At 36.2% G+C, this 13,017-nt stretch overlaps 1 protein-coding gene across 1 annotated transcript in view; it reads left to right on the top strand.

Annotated features, from left to right (window-relative positions):
- PRIM2 (DNA primase subunit 2) overlaps nucleotides 1-9,400 on the top strand; it is a 91,706-nt gene extending 82,306 nt beyond the window's left edge. Inside the window, exons 12-13 of the mRNA XM_005518120.3 lie at nucleotides 4,621-4,689; nucleotides 8,808-9,400. Coding sequence (XP_005518177.1) covers nucleotides 4,621-4,689; nucleotides 8,808-9,035 — 297 coding nt within the window. The 3' untranslated portion in view covers nucleotides 9,036-9,400. The remainder of the gene's footprint in view (nucleotides 1-4,620; nucleotides 4,690-8,807) is intronic.
- Nucleotides 9,401-13,017: the final 3,617 nt, after the last annotated feature.

Raw genomic sequence — 13,017 nt, 5'->3', positions numbered from 1 at the left:
ACCTATTTTTAATGAATGGTTTGGAGCTTGAGCTTTTAGCTATGTATTTCAATAAATGGTTTGTTTTTTCTGGAGCTCAGGACCTCTTATGCTTGTTCCTTGCTCTGTTCCAAAATTCTGGGAATGATGCATAATTTTTCAAACATCAGTTTTGAATTTAGCTATGCACTGATGAATTGGTCCCCCACTGGGATTTTCGTCCTTTGTTTTAGAGTGCTCACGTCTTCCCTCCAAACCCATAAACAAGGCCCTTCCTTGTCGTGGAAGCTTGTTCCTCATGGATATCGTGTGAGCCACAATGGGGTTGTGGTCTTTTTACCCAAGATGCTCAGTTTTCTAGTGTTGTTCTCTTTTGTTTCTGGGGGTGTCCATACTCTTAACATGCATGCACCCTTTCCTTTAAAGTTTATAAGAGTTTCTGAGTTTTTCCAGTACAGATAAAGCATTTGGCTGCTGTCTGGTAGTAAAAAAATCCATCCTAAAGGGCTTTTTCACAAGACTGGGTGTGAAAAGGGAAAGCTGGACCTTGTGATGATGGTACAGAGCAAATACTGCAACACCGCATGTAACTTCAGTTGTTGGTCTGAGCATTAGACTGCTTTCATTGCATTCATTTTGTAGTACTGTCAGTAATGAAAAAAGTGATCAAAGCATTTGAACATGTGAATCTGCTCACTATGAAGTATTTGGATCCAATCTCTTATTTCAGTCTAGATTTTCTGAGGCTGTGTCTTGTCTAGGATTGTATCTGCTGAAGTAATTGTCTCAAAATAATGCAGCAGGTGACTTACAGGTCTTGCCTAGTTATCGTAGTGCTTAAAGCAGAGAGCTAATCCTGATGTTTATTCCAAGAACTGAATTATTTAACTTGTATTAATTTCATATTTTCCTTAGGTTAGCCTATATTTGTGATAGTAGCTTAAAAAAAACCAACAAAACAAAAGAACCTGCTTGGAGAAAGAAGCATTAGCTGAGCATCTAATGTGTGAATGTGTAAATATGTATAGCATTTGAATTTATAGTATATAATTTTTCATTTCTCTCTTTCTGGTATACTGCTGATGAGGTAAAATCTTAATGAAATCAGGTTTGATAATAGCTAATTAATTTGAAGAATATAAAGATTAAAGTATATATTAAGATACGTTTTTTCATATGAGACATTGAACAAGTGCATATAATGACAGGACAAGGGGGAATGACTTCAAGCTGGAAGAGAGGGAGGTTTAGATTAGATAAAAGGAAGAAAGTCTTTACTGTGAGGGTGGTGAGTCACTGCAACATGTTGTCCAAAGGCTTTGTAGATGTTCTGTCCCTGAAAGTGTTCAAAGCCAGATTGGATGGGACATTGAGCAATCTGGTTTAGTGAAAGGTTTCCCCATCCATGGCAGGTGGGTTTGAACTAGATGATCTTTTAGGTCCCTTTCAACACAAACCATTTTATAATTATGTGATAAATACACCTGTTGTGATGCTGTACTAAATGCACTGTAATGTGTTGTCTGCACATCTTACATATAGGGAGTTAGAAGTTATAGGCTTTGAATTATTTCAAAATATCTATTATTTTTTTCAGAAAGTTTTCTTGTAGAAATTACCTTTTTTCAAAATCATGTCAATAACAATACCAAAAGCAAAAAGTAGTGAAAATTTCTGGTTCTACAAACAGGAGAAACAGAGAGTTTAGACTAGTTATTTCTGCTTCTCTATGAGTAATAAATTTCTTTAGGGAAAAATACCCATGTCGATGAACAGCAGATAACTTCAGAAGAAGGCTTGTTCTTTCTAGTAGAATTTTTCTCTTAATTTAAAAAACTCTTTTTTCCTTCTAACTGGGTTAAATTAAAGGTTTTGATTAAGTCACTTACTGAACTTTGTCTAATATTCTTCAACAGATTTAGTGTTTTGGTGGGTTGAAGATGCTTCAGACAGATGGAAATAAATAAGCCAGTCTGTGCCTAGCCTTGTGAGATAGATACATGTTTCTATGGATGAAAAAAAATGCCATCAAAACACTGAACAAAAAACTGCCAAACCTGCAAAAAAACCCCACCACAAGACCACCACAGTGAAAAATACCCCCAACACTCACCCTGTTGATCTAATGTTTAAAAAGTTTTAGATTATTGCTGTCCATAAAAATATTTTCCCTTGCAGCTAAAGAAATTTTCCAGGAAAAGGTAAAAATTAATTGTACATAACTGAGTCTGTAGTAAAAAGATTTTCATGATAAGTTAATTCTGCAATGTAAAAAACCCAAACTCACTTTGAGTAAGTTGAAAATAACAGTAGATAATTATAGAACCCCAACTATCCTGCTATGCAACATCTTTACTTTGAGTGCTGAGGATCTGTAAAAAAATCAGGTGGCTGCATACATCTGCCAAACATCATCTCAGCCTCATTAGCAGTCAGTAGAGCTACATCAGAAAAGCAAGTTGCAGATGGCAGTGAAGAAAAAGGCACATAATGACAAACAGGATAAGTCCTTGAGTATGTACCTCTACTTACAAAATAAAGCAATGCAGTGTAAATGGCTTAATATATATAGAGGCAAAAGAATGCTGTTGTGAATTAAGCTTTGAGTGGAGGTCTGTTTCAGGGAAATACTGGGGAAAAACAGCTGCAAGCTTGCTTTCATTATGGACACAAATGTAGGTGAAAAGATAATATTTATTAGGGATGGTAAATCTGTTTCATTTTAATAAAGGATTGTTAGTTTCTCTTACAGAGAGGACTCCTTTCTAGTTGGGCTCCATTCTATTGCCTTGTTTAACCTTTTCTGTTTCTTCTTAGCAACTTCTTCCCTGATATAGCAAGTTAATGTACTAAAGCTATTAATCTTTAAATATGTTAAATATGCCCCTTATTCCCCCTCCCTTTCATATACGCAGAAGGTGAACCTGGTCTTCCATGATGTGGCCAGTTGAAACTTATATATATACACTAACTTTTTTAATCTCTTGGGGTTTATACTAAGAATTTTTCCATCCCTGAGTTTGTTTGCTCACTTAAGGTTCTGAGATTTAAAATGTATTTACACCTAAATTTAGAAAACTTTTCATTTATATAATTTTTTACATGTAATCTTGATTAAATAAAGAAGAATCTTGAGAAAACCTTAAGTATTTATAAACTAGGTTGAATTAGCTGACTTATTTCAACTGGAACATTCAGGTTAGACAGGTCTGAATGCTACAGAATATTGTGTATATTTTCTTTTAACTAACCAGTGGACAAATAGGTCTTCTGATAATTGCTCCGTATTAGGCAAGAAATACTTTTTAATAAAGTATATACCTATAACGTGGTTAGCATTTTCTTTAAAATAGATATGGCTCTTTTGTATGGTAGATTATATTGTAAGGAACAAACAAGCAAATGTAAGGCAATATGAAATTATTTGGAATAGATGAGTTTTTTCAATTCTTAACTACTAATTTTTTCAGTCAATTTCAAGGAGAGAGGAGAAAAGAAATGGAAATGTATGTATTTTTATATCACTTCATTGCCTAGCTGGCCTTGGCCTTTCTGTTTTACAGAAGGTTTAACAGGAGGTGGCAAGAGGGATAGAAATGTAATCAGTTGGGCTATTACAGAGAAATAATGGGGCTAAGTACTTTCCTGGCAGTGTGTTGCTGTTTTTATCCATTCAGCAAATGTAATTTATTTATATATCTGTCAATAAATACGAGGCAGCATCCGATAATGAGTACAGCAGGGATTTAAGCTGTATATTGCTGTGTTTGACACAAAGGTCAACCTTGGGAAATGGCTTGAAATTAACATTTCTTGAAAACTATTTTTCCTTCCACTGAGGCTATCTCTTAATTCCAGCAATTTTCTCTGTTTGATAAGCAGAGAGAGCATACATTTTGATTATATAAAGGAGGGAGGAGGTAATGAAACTTTAAAATATTTCAACCAGCATTGCATTCTGGTGATAAGAATGGGACTTTGTGCAGCACAGAAGAGATTACCTGAAGTAGAATTGGAAAGCAAATTGTATTTACAAAAGATGGCATGATTTTCCTAATACATGTTCAAAACAACCTATTCACTCACATATTCTGCTGAGCTTGACTAGAAATAGCTTCATTTCAAAAAGAACAAATCTGATTGAGGTAAAAGCATTCCCCTCTCACAGATACTTATCTAAAAGATTTGCATTAAATTTTCTTTACGGGAACACAGTAGTATTTTACTGTGCATCTGCATGAACTGGTAATGTGGAAAATAAAAATACAAATCGTGTCCTTGATTGCTTCATGCTTCAACCACTTGAATTGCTAGATTTATGTCAGCAATTATGGAAGAGATGTTGCAATATGATAGTTTGACAATAACTGTCACAACTATATTACCAAAATATAGATTCAACTTATTCTTGAAGTTAAGAATATTGAAATTACATTTTAAGGGTCAGGTATACCTTCTTGTGGTTTTATCTTCTTTTTAACCTAGCCAGGGCATTTTAAACTGTCATTTATTAATAGGATTCACAAGGTGTCATGTGCTGCAAATGTCCATGAGCTGTTGTGCAAGGCTGTCATGGAATACCTTGTTGAAAGTATCAATGAGTTACTTGTGAATCTGTCACATTTCTCTGCCCCCACATAGGTCCTGGAGCTGGTGAAGGGCATGCATTACCAACTGGCCTGTCAGAAGTACTATGAGTTGACACATGATGTGAGTAGCTACTATTCTTTGTTCAGCTCTTATCACCCACTTTGCCTTGAGGAAGACCTTGGAAATCATGAATGAAGCCCAGAGACTGTTTTCAGTTTGGCCATCCATCATTAGCTGTTTTGCCTTGCTAGTTTTCTTTTCAGTAATTTCAAATATTCTTTTGTAATTTTCTGCATTTATATGTTGATGTTATGAATACCCTCAACATTACTAGATGTAGTAAAATATTATATTGTCTTCCTGAAAAGGTCAATATTGTTGAATCTTATATATTTCAAGTCATATAGCTTTTTCAGTATCCTGCTTTTAATCAAATCTCTAGGCTTTAATACATTGAGCAAGTTTGATGTGTTTAGATACATCTTAAAAAATAAAGTATCTAAAACCTCTTAATTTAATCTCCCAGCATCTGCATGGTTCCTTTTGTTAATTTTTATTTGGTATTTTTTCACATTTGTAGTCATGCAATTATTTTTTTAAATCAAGATGAGCTTTCGCAGAGCTTTCCCATTTGCTTAATTGTAAGCAAAGTTATTTTAAAACTTTCTCCAAAAACTTTTAAATCAAAAAATGGTCACACTTCCATCTCCTGTGTGATTTCTTGATTCAAAGAAGCAGCTTTAGCACTGGTTCAAGAATCCTTGTCATCAAAAACAACCCCAGTGAAGCACAGCTCTTCTTACAGCTTAGCTCTCTTCACAAATATGGATGAGCATTAGATGGCCCACCCAGAGGCATTTACCACTGACTTTCCTGTTCTTACCAGTTTTCACAACTGATTTACGAGGAGCTGTATGTCTTCACATATTTCCAGCAGTCATATGTATGAATGTATAGCAAAGGTGTACCCTGAGCCTGTGTCTAGTGTTCTTCTGGCAGCTGTATTTTGAGAGGAACACTTTGTTTTATGATCTTAGAAAATGTGAAAACAAGTCTAACAGTCTGGAAGGAAATTCAAAATAACATGCAATTTAAAATTTAGGTAGCACTTGCTCTGTGTAAGCTCATGTCAGTAGAAATAATATTTTCTCAAGATGACTATAGACCCCGAGGTCAATATTCATCAAAAGACAAATCAGTACTGTGCATTTTAGGAAAGCTGTCTTTCCATTCTTCTATAGGAAATTCCAGAAAAGCATTGTTTTTTATCAATTTTGTGGTAATATAAATATCTGTCTTTGCTGCTTACACTCACAATCTTTCTGCTTTGCTATTTATATTGTTTCAGTGAGAGAAAACCGAATACACGGACACTGTAGTTTGAATGGCACATGCTTATGATGGCTATTTTTTTTACAGCATTTAGCTGCTCAACTTGTTACCAGCCTGCTTGGACTGATTTTTCTATTCTACAGCTATATGCTTTATTAATTTTTAATTTTTTTCTATGTGTCTCTGGAGCTGGTTACCTTTACTTTCAGTCAAACCTTTGCTTTCCTGTATATCACCTTTCAGTGAAGGAAATTTCAGAAGAATCAGCATAACTTTGATTGTTTCTCTGAGCGGGGGAACAATCTTAAGTAAAATTTTCGTAGAAGTAATGGACTTGCTCACATGGAGAATTGTAACTTAAATTATGTAAAAATTTTGCCAAGAAAGTGTTTGATAAGTGTTGGGAAGAGCTGTTGGTGTTGCCTCAATTCTTAAAAGTTATGGTGTATGTGAGAAAGGTTGTCTGTGAATGACTTTGTAACAGAGACTTGTTAAAGATTTTATTTCTCTAAGTTCACAGGGTCAGCTTCAGTAGTCTAGTGCTTAGCACCAAGACTGTGCTAATACATGCAGCTGGACTAGAGTGAGAATGATTAGAAACATTTTTTGGGGGGTGGGTGATGGGGGTTGTGTCCTTGCACTTCAGTGCTACCGGTTCAAATAGCATGGGCTAAGAAAAAAAGCTGATGCTCTGTGTATTCTGTGTAACCTGGGATTATTAACTTCAGTGCTCCTCTCCTGAGCTTTGGTTTCACTTTTTCACAGCCACAGAACAAAAGCAGACATAATTTGTGTGGTCCAGTGCATTGTCTTCAGGCAGGAGCTAAGATACACATATGCAGTTTGTTAACTCTTCAATAAGTGTGCAAAAGGAAAGCTGTTGCACCATGATTGCTCCACGTGATTTTTCTGTAATATCAGCTGTAGCATTATCAGCTGTCATTTTAAAAGTTCTTGGTTAAAACCCAAAGATGTTATGGCTTCAAAATTATTATTTCTGGATTTTCAAAAAATTGTGTGAATTGGCAAAACTGTTAGAGAAATCTACTTCCTCTATTGCCTGTTGTAAGTCTCAGCTAACTTACAGCTAAGTTAATGATGAGGCTTTTAAAATTAATGTGCTTTGGTCTATATTACTTAAAAACATTGTAAAACTTGTGTAAAGTTGTGTGAGCAGTCTAATGAAAAAAATACTTCCATTTTTGTGTTCAAATTTCTTGTGAATCCAGCCAGAGCAGAATATTTTTATTCAGAGAAATGATTACTGAACCCTGTTGAAAATTACAGAGAACAGAATTCTTTCTATATCACTGTATCACAAATTAAGATAGTGAAAAAATCTTGCCCTTTCTCTTTTAAGGCTCTCACAAAAAGTTGATGGTTTGAATGGGTGCAATTCTTTTAAGTAAGAGTTATTTAAGCTTCATCTGATAGAGTTTTATTTAAGGAGAATTCAAATTTGAAAAGGAAAAAATGGTACATGGAATCATACAGTTTTAACTAACAACCTGTAAATAGCTTTTAAAAACCCTCAAATTGGAACTCACAAATACCATCAATCACCTCTGAAAACACAGTTTTAGGCTCCATTCATACAATGATCTGCTTCTACAGCTTATTCCAGACTGTTAGGGAGAGAAGAGTTTAGAATAAAATTAAGAGTTACAAAGTGACTCTTAAATTGGTCTGAAGAGAACTAAGATTTTAAGGTTAAAAGAACCAGAGCTCATTAAGATCTTCTAAAAGGAAAGCCAGTTTTTCACTATATCACTTCTTTTTAAGCCTCTTTTCTGTAAAGAAGTAATTTATTTCTGGTGTAATGAAAATAGGAGCATGGATGAAAGCTGGCTGGATGAAAATCATCCAGATAAGACTAAAATCAAAATCAGTGATGACTTTGGGTTAAATTTTTGGGTTTTTTTTTTTCATTATGCCTTTGAGTACTAAATTAGAGTGCTAGGACTGTTATTTACTTTTAAGGTTTTTCAAGCAAGGTCACTCACTACAGTCTGAATTAGATTTTGTTATCCATGTCACTGTTTTCTAATGGAGCTAAGCTAGGCAGTGGTAATGCATTTAATCAGGGTTCTATTTAGAGCACACACTGATCCTCTGCTTTATGATTATTCACAAGTGGCTGAAATTTAAATTGATGGGGTTTGGCATATTAAATTAGCCCCAGGATGTCCTCAGGAGAATCTATGTGTGTGCAAAGTTACTTATGCCTGAATTGGCCCCTCCTTTCAGGGAAAAAAGGAATGTAGTGGGAGCAGAAATTTACAGGTATATGACTCTTAGTCTTCCACGGTGTGTTCTTCCCCATGTTTAGCAAGTCTTCCAATGTATTTTAAAAGCAGTATTTAAAAAAAATGTTCCTAGAAGTCACATGAACTGACAGGCAGATGAAAGGTGCAGATTGCCTTGAATAGGAGGTGGAAGCACTTTCTGAAGTAAGCATTTCCAACTTCTGAGCCTCCCAAAAGAAATACAAAAGTTATAACTCTGGTCTGTCTATATATCAGAATAGCTTCCTTTTAAAGCTGAAAGCTTTGTTGATTTGAAATACTTGATAAGTATTGATTGAATGTTCATTTATCCAATAATTCCAGAGCTGAAAGAATGCACCTGCTAAGTAAAAAGTAGTAATACAAATGTGCTGCACCTTATTCTAGTTTTAAGGTGTAGGTTCAATAGTCCTACATCTCTAAAGAGATTTTTTTTTTACTTTTGTGTTTTTAGATGTTTTGGGGTAGTATTTTTCTTTATTATGTTAAGACAGGGAAATAACACTGTCTCGTTCCAACAAAATTGGAACTTAATTGTTAATTAATCTGTTCTTGAATATGAAAAAGATGATTTTTAGATATAAGTGTAATAACTTGGTGTTCCTTTCCTTTTATGTGCAGGTTGATGACATTGGGTTTTCTTTGAATCATCCTAATCAGTACTTCACAGAGAGTCAGAAGCTGTTAAGTGGTGGTAGAGAAGTGAAGAAGGAATCCAGTAACTTGGGAAATGTTCAACAAAAAAATAATAGTCAGGAAAGCATAAATTCAAGTTCTACTCCCACTTCTTCAAATGCAAAAGCTGATACAGAACTGGAAGGACTGGAAGCATACTTCACTGAAGACTAAGCAGCTGTGTTATTTGTGTTATTTTTTTCTTTCTTTCATTCTTTCCCTTCTCTAGCTGGATTTTTCCCTATATTGAGGAATATGCACTTCACCACCTGGAAGACAGAAGCATTTAGTGCTCTGAGTAGGCTAAAAAAAATGAAAGATTAATATTAAAGTTGTAATTGCATCCAGTATTTATTCTTACTGCCTTAGGAAGCTGTTTTATAGGGTGTGTTTAAGGATGGGAAGTGAAACTGTCTTCACAATTATTTGGTAATTTTTGTCTGACTTACCTTTTTTGGTTTTCTTCAAAAAGATATTTTTATCCTCTTTTGTGATCACTTTTCTATGTATTGTCTTAATAAAAAGATTGCAAAGCAAAAGTTTTTTGTATTTTCTTTTTAGCTATATTGGAATGGTAATTAAGTTGGAGCTCTTACGATCAAAATTATCCTCTGGAGGAGTCTGTCTGTCTCCTCTATATGATGAGCTGAGGGAAATCAGCTTCCTAATTTGTACATTGACACTAAATTTAGAGAGCTGGTTTTGATACTTGGAAGAGAACATAATCAGAGTTTAGACACCTGTATGTAAGAAAGTAATAAAGAAAAGATATTCTACCAGCTGACTCGTCATGAAGAAGCTAAAAGCGTATTAACATATATTTCTTTTAAAGTTTCCTCAATGTCTGACTGTGGTTGGAGCCTCCCGTGTCCTGCTAAGCTAAGCAGCCACATGAATGAAGCTTTGAGTCACCTAAATTCCACCCATTCTCCCAAAGCCCAGGTTGCCCAACACACAAAGTGCTTTCAGTCCAGCAGCACCCATCGTGCGGTGGATGGGGGCTCCAAGCAGAGCTGGTATTTTCTAGCACGCTGTTTGGGATTTAAAAGACTTCACTTTTATTGTACCTGATGCTTAAGGAGTTTCAAGACAACATTATGCCCTCCCTGAAGGCTGACCTTGCTACCAGGGCAGCCTTTAACCACAAAAACACAGTACTGTCATTGCTAGGGCCTTGGACCAACTCTGTGGGGCCTGGACAGGGAGACTCACTGTCCTCCATTTCTCTGAGCTTGCCTTGCCCCACCTGAAGCTTTGTTTTAGCTGTAACTTTGTCTCTCAAATGACAGCTGTGCTTTGTGCAGTTGTGTGCTGTGATGCCTATGTTTATCATCATTCTGATATAATTCTGTGGCTCATGGCTAGAAAGCAGTAAGTAGTTACTTTGTGTAGAATTAATTAATATCTGAATTTAGGTGCCAGAGTCTCCACGGCTATAAATAAATCATCCAAGTGCCAAGCACTATGCAAGGATGGTTTCTCCTGTTGGTTAAGCTCCTGGCATCACTCCATCTGATGTGTGGAAGTCCATGGGATGTAATAGATGGTTAAAAAATTTGAAAAAATTTGAAGTTTCTTTGGCAGTGGTAACTGTCCTCTGACTTAGCATTACTGAATACCTGAGGTGGAGGTGCCTAAATGGACATCATGGGTTCCTTCAATAGAAGTGAAACTCTTTCAGACATTCTGTGAGATTTATGGTTTTAAATGAAACATCTGGGAGTAGAATGATGTCATCAAGGCAGGTGGATGCAGGTGATCCAAGGGAAGATGTAATTTCTGGTTCAGCCGTAACTTGCTCACATGGACATTAAACTTCAGCTCTTCATTTCTGAGCTTCGCTTGGGCTTTGAAATCTATGTTGGTAATGGGCTGTTTGTACACAAATTCTGTAGTGGATTGCTACATTAGAAGAAGTTAATTTTTAGAAATTCAAGCATAAAATTTTTTGAAAAATAAGTCTACGTTACAACGAAGATAATGTAACCACACAAATCCTCTGAATGAAGAAATCTTAAGTGCAAGAAACAAGGGTATTGGGCAAAGCCTTTGTGCTTTATTGGCTTACTTTGTTTTTGTGGTTTTACATCACTTGATAAATAGCATTACAAATGGCCTTAAACTACATCTTCCTTCCTTTTATTAGTCAGGAGGGCTATAATTAAGTGGCAGAAAAATGTACAGATTACGGCATACAGTTGCAAGTAACTAACAAAAGATTGAAATTAATGCTTTTGTTGTTATTTGAAGAAAATGGAAATTTACTTTCATATTTCACACACTTTGACTGTTTTGTGTTTCCTTTGAAAGCTGAATATTTTGATAATGATGATATGGAAAAATCTGAAAGAGAAGCCTCCTTGTGAGCTGTTGGCCACTGAGGGGCTTAAAACTTGTACTGCTTTGTAAATTCAGTAAGAATCTCTTGTCCTAAGGTTAAGGAGCTGTTTGAGATTAGAAAGGCAGAATCACTGAGAATATGTAAATCATTCATTTGAAAACATTTCCTGTGTTATTGTAGTGCTATTAAAGTTATACTTAGGAAATAAGGATTCTGAAAATAAAAGACACCCTGATAGAATTATGTGGAAGTCAAAAATAGCAACAAACCAAATTACCAGATAAATCAATAACCAGAGTTCCTCAAAATTCCAATTCCTGTTTTACAAATTGAAAACAAAATGTGTTTCTGCAGTAAAGCATTTCAGATGGATCTCTTTGCAAATATCAACTCTTCTAAGAGGGTCTTTAAAGTGAATTATATTTTGCTACTTGAATAAAAACAAGACAAACACCTAAAATTTGGAATTGTGCTGTAGAAGACGCTTCAGTATTCTGCATCAGTAAAGGAGATACTAAGATAATACTTGATTGCATTTCTAAGGGGTTGCATTTTGACAGAATATAGCCCTGTGCAGCAGCCATGCTGATGTAGGAAGTAGTTTTCTTTCCATCCAACATCTGATCTCAAATGTACCACTGTTCAGTTTGGAGTTGGATGTTTCAAAAGGAATGCTGGCCCAAAGCTTGTGAGGTGCTAGCATCAAAGACAATAAAACAGTCTCTAATTTCAGAGCCTTTCAGGATCTAATGATGAAGAGAACGTCACTGTTGGGCGTTCAGCAGAAGGAAGGGTGAGGAGCTCCCAAGCTGAGTGTGGCTCTAAGTGCTCTGCTGAGGTGAGGAGTGCTGCCCTGGCAAGGGGAATAGCAGGAGCTGCCACCACTGTCATGGCACCGTAGGAGCTGATCCACGCGGCCATGCACCTGGTGCTGAGTGAGCTGCGTTCCTCCTCTGCATGTTCTGGGAGGTTTACTTCGGGCTAGTTTTTGTCTTGCACTGTGGCTGGAGTGGTCAGTAGCAGGTAGAGAAATGTGCAGAATGTGCCTTTTGTGTGAATTTGTTCCAGAAGGGGCAGCGTGAGCCAAAGCAGAGCAAATGGAGGTGACTTGAGAGCTTGCCTTAAAAATGGTGAACATTTCCAACAGTCCTAAATCCATGTAATTTATCTTGGTTTTGGCTGGGATAGAGTCAATTTTCTTCCTGTAGCTGTTACTGTGCTGTGTTTTGGACGCAATATGAGAATAATGTTGGTAACACGCTGATGTTTTAGATGTTGCTGAGCAGGGTGGACTCTAAATCAAGGACTTCTCAGTGTTCCATGCTCTGCCAGTGAGCAGGTGCATAAGAAACCGTGAGGAAGCACAATTAGGACAGCTGACCCAGACTGGCCAGAGGGATATTCCATACTGCAGAATGTCATGGTCAGTGTATAAACTGAGGGGAGTTATTTGAGAGTCACCAATTGCTTCTCAGACGGGCTGAGCACCAGTCAGTGTGTGGTGAACAGTTGTGTTGTGCATCGCTTCTTTCTCTTGGGTTTTATTCCTCTCTTCCTTTTCATTACTATTATTATAATAATAGTTTTTTAAATTTTTGTTTCAGTTATTAAACAGTTCTTATCTCAACCCATGAGGCGTGGGTTTTTTTCGTTTTCAGTGGGGGTTTTTTGTTGTTTTTTGTTATGTTTTTGTTTTTGGGATTTTTTTGCTTTGGTTCTCACCCCTTCCCCTCATCCCTCCCCAGGAGTCTGTGGTATGTGTGAGCTTTCAGGTGAGCTTACTGATTGCAAGCAATTAGAGATGGTTTCCTTGTT

The sequence above is a fragment of the Pseudopodoces humilis genome, chromosome 3, assembly GCF_049639895.1.
Source record: "Pseudopodoces humilis isolate 2021_Gansu_Grassland_sample_001 chromosome 3, ASM4963989v1, whole genome shotgun sequence".
Classification (NCBI taxonomy): domain Eukaryota; kingdom Metazoa; phylum Chordata; class Aves; order Passeriformes; family Paridae; genus Pseudopodoces; species Pseudopodoces humilis.
Note: the sequence above shows the minus strand (reverse complement) of the source record. Positions and strands in the feature narration are given on the sequence as shown.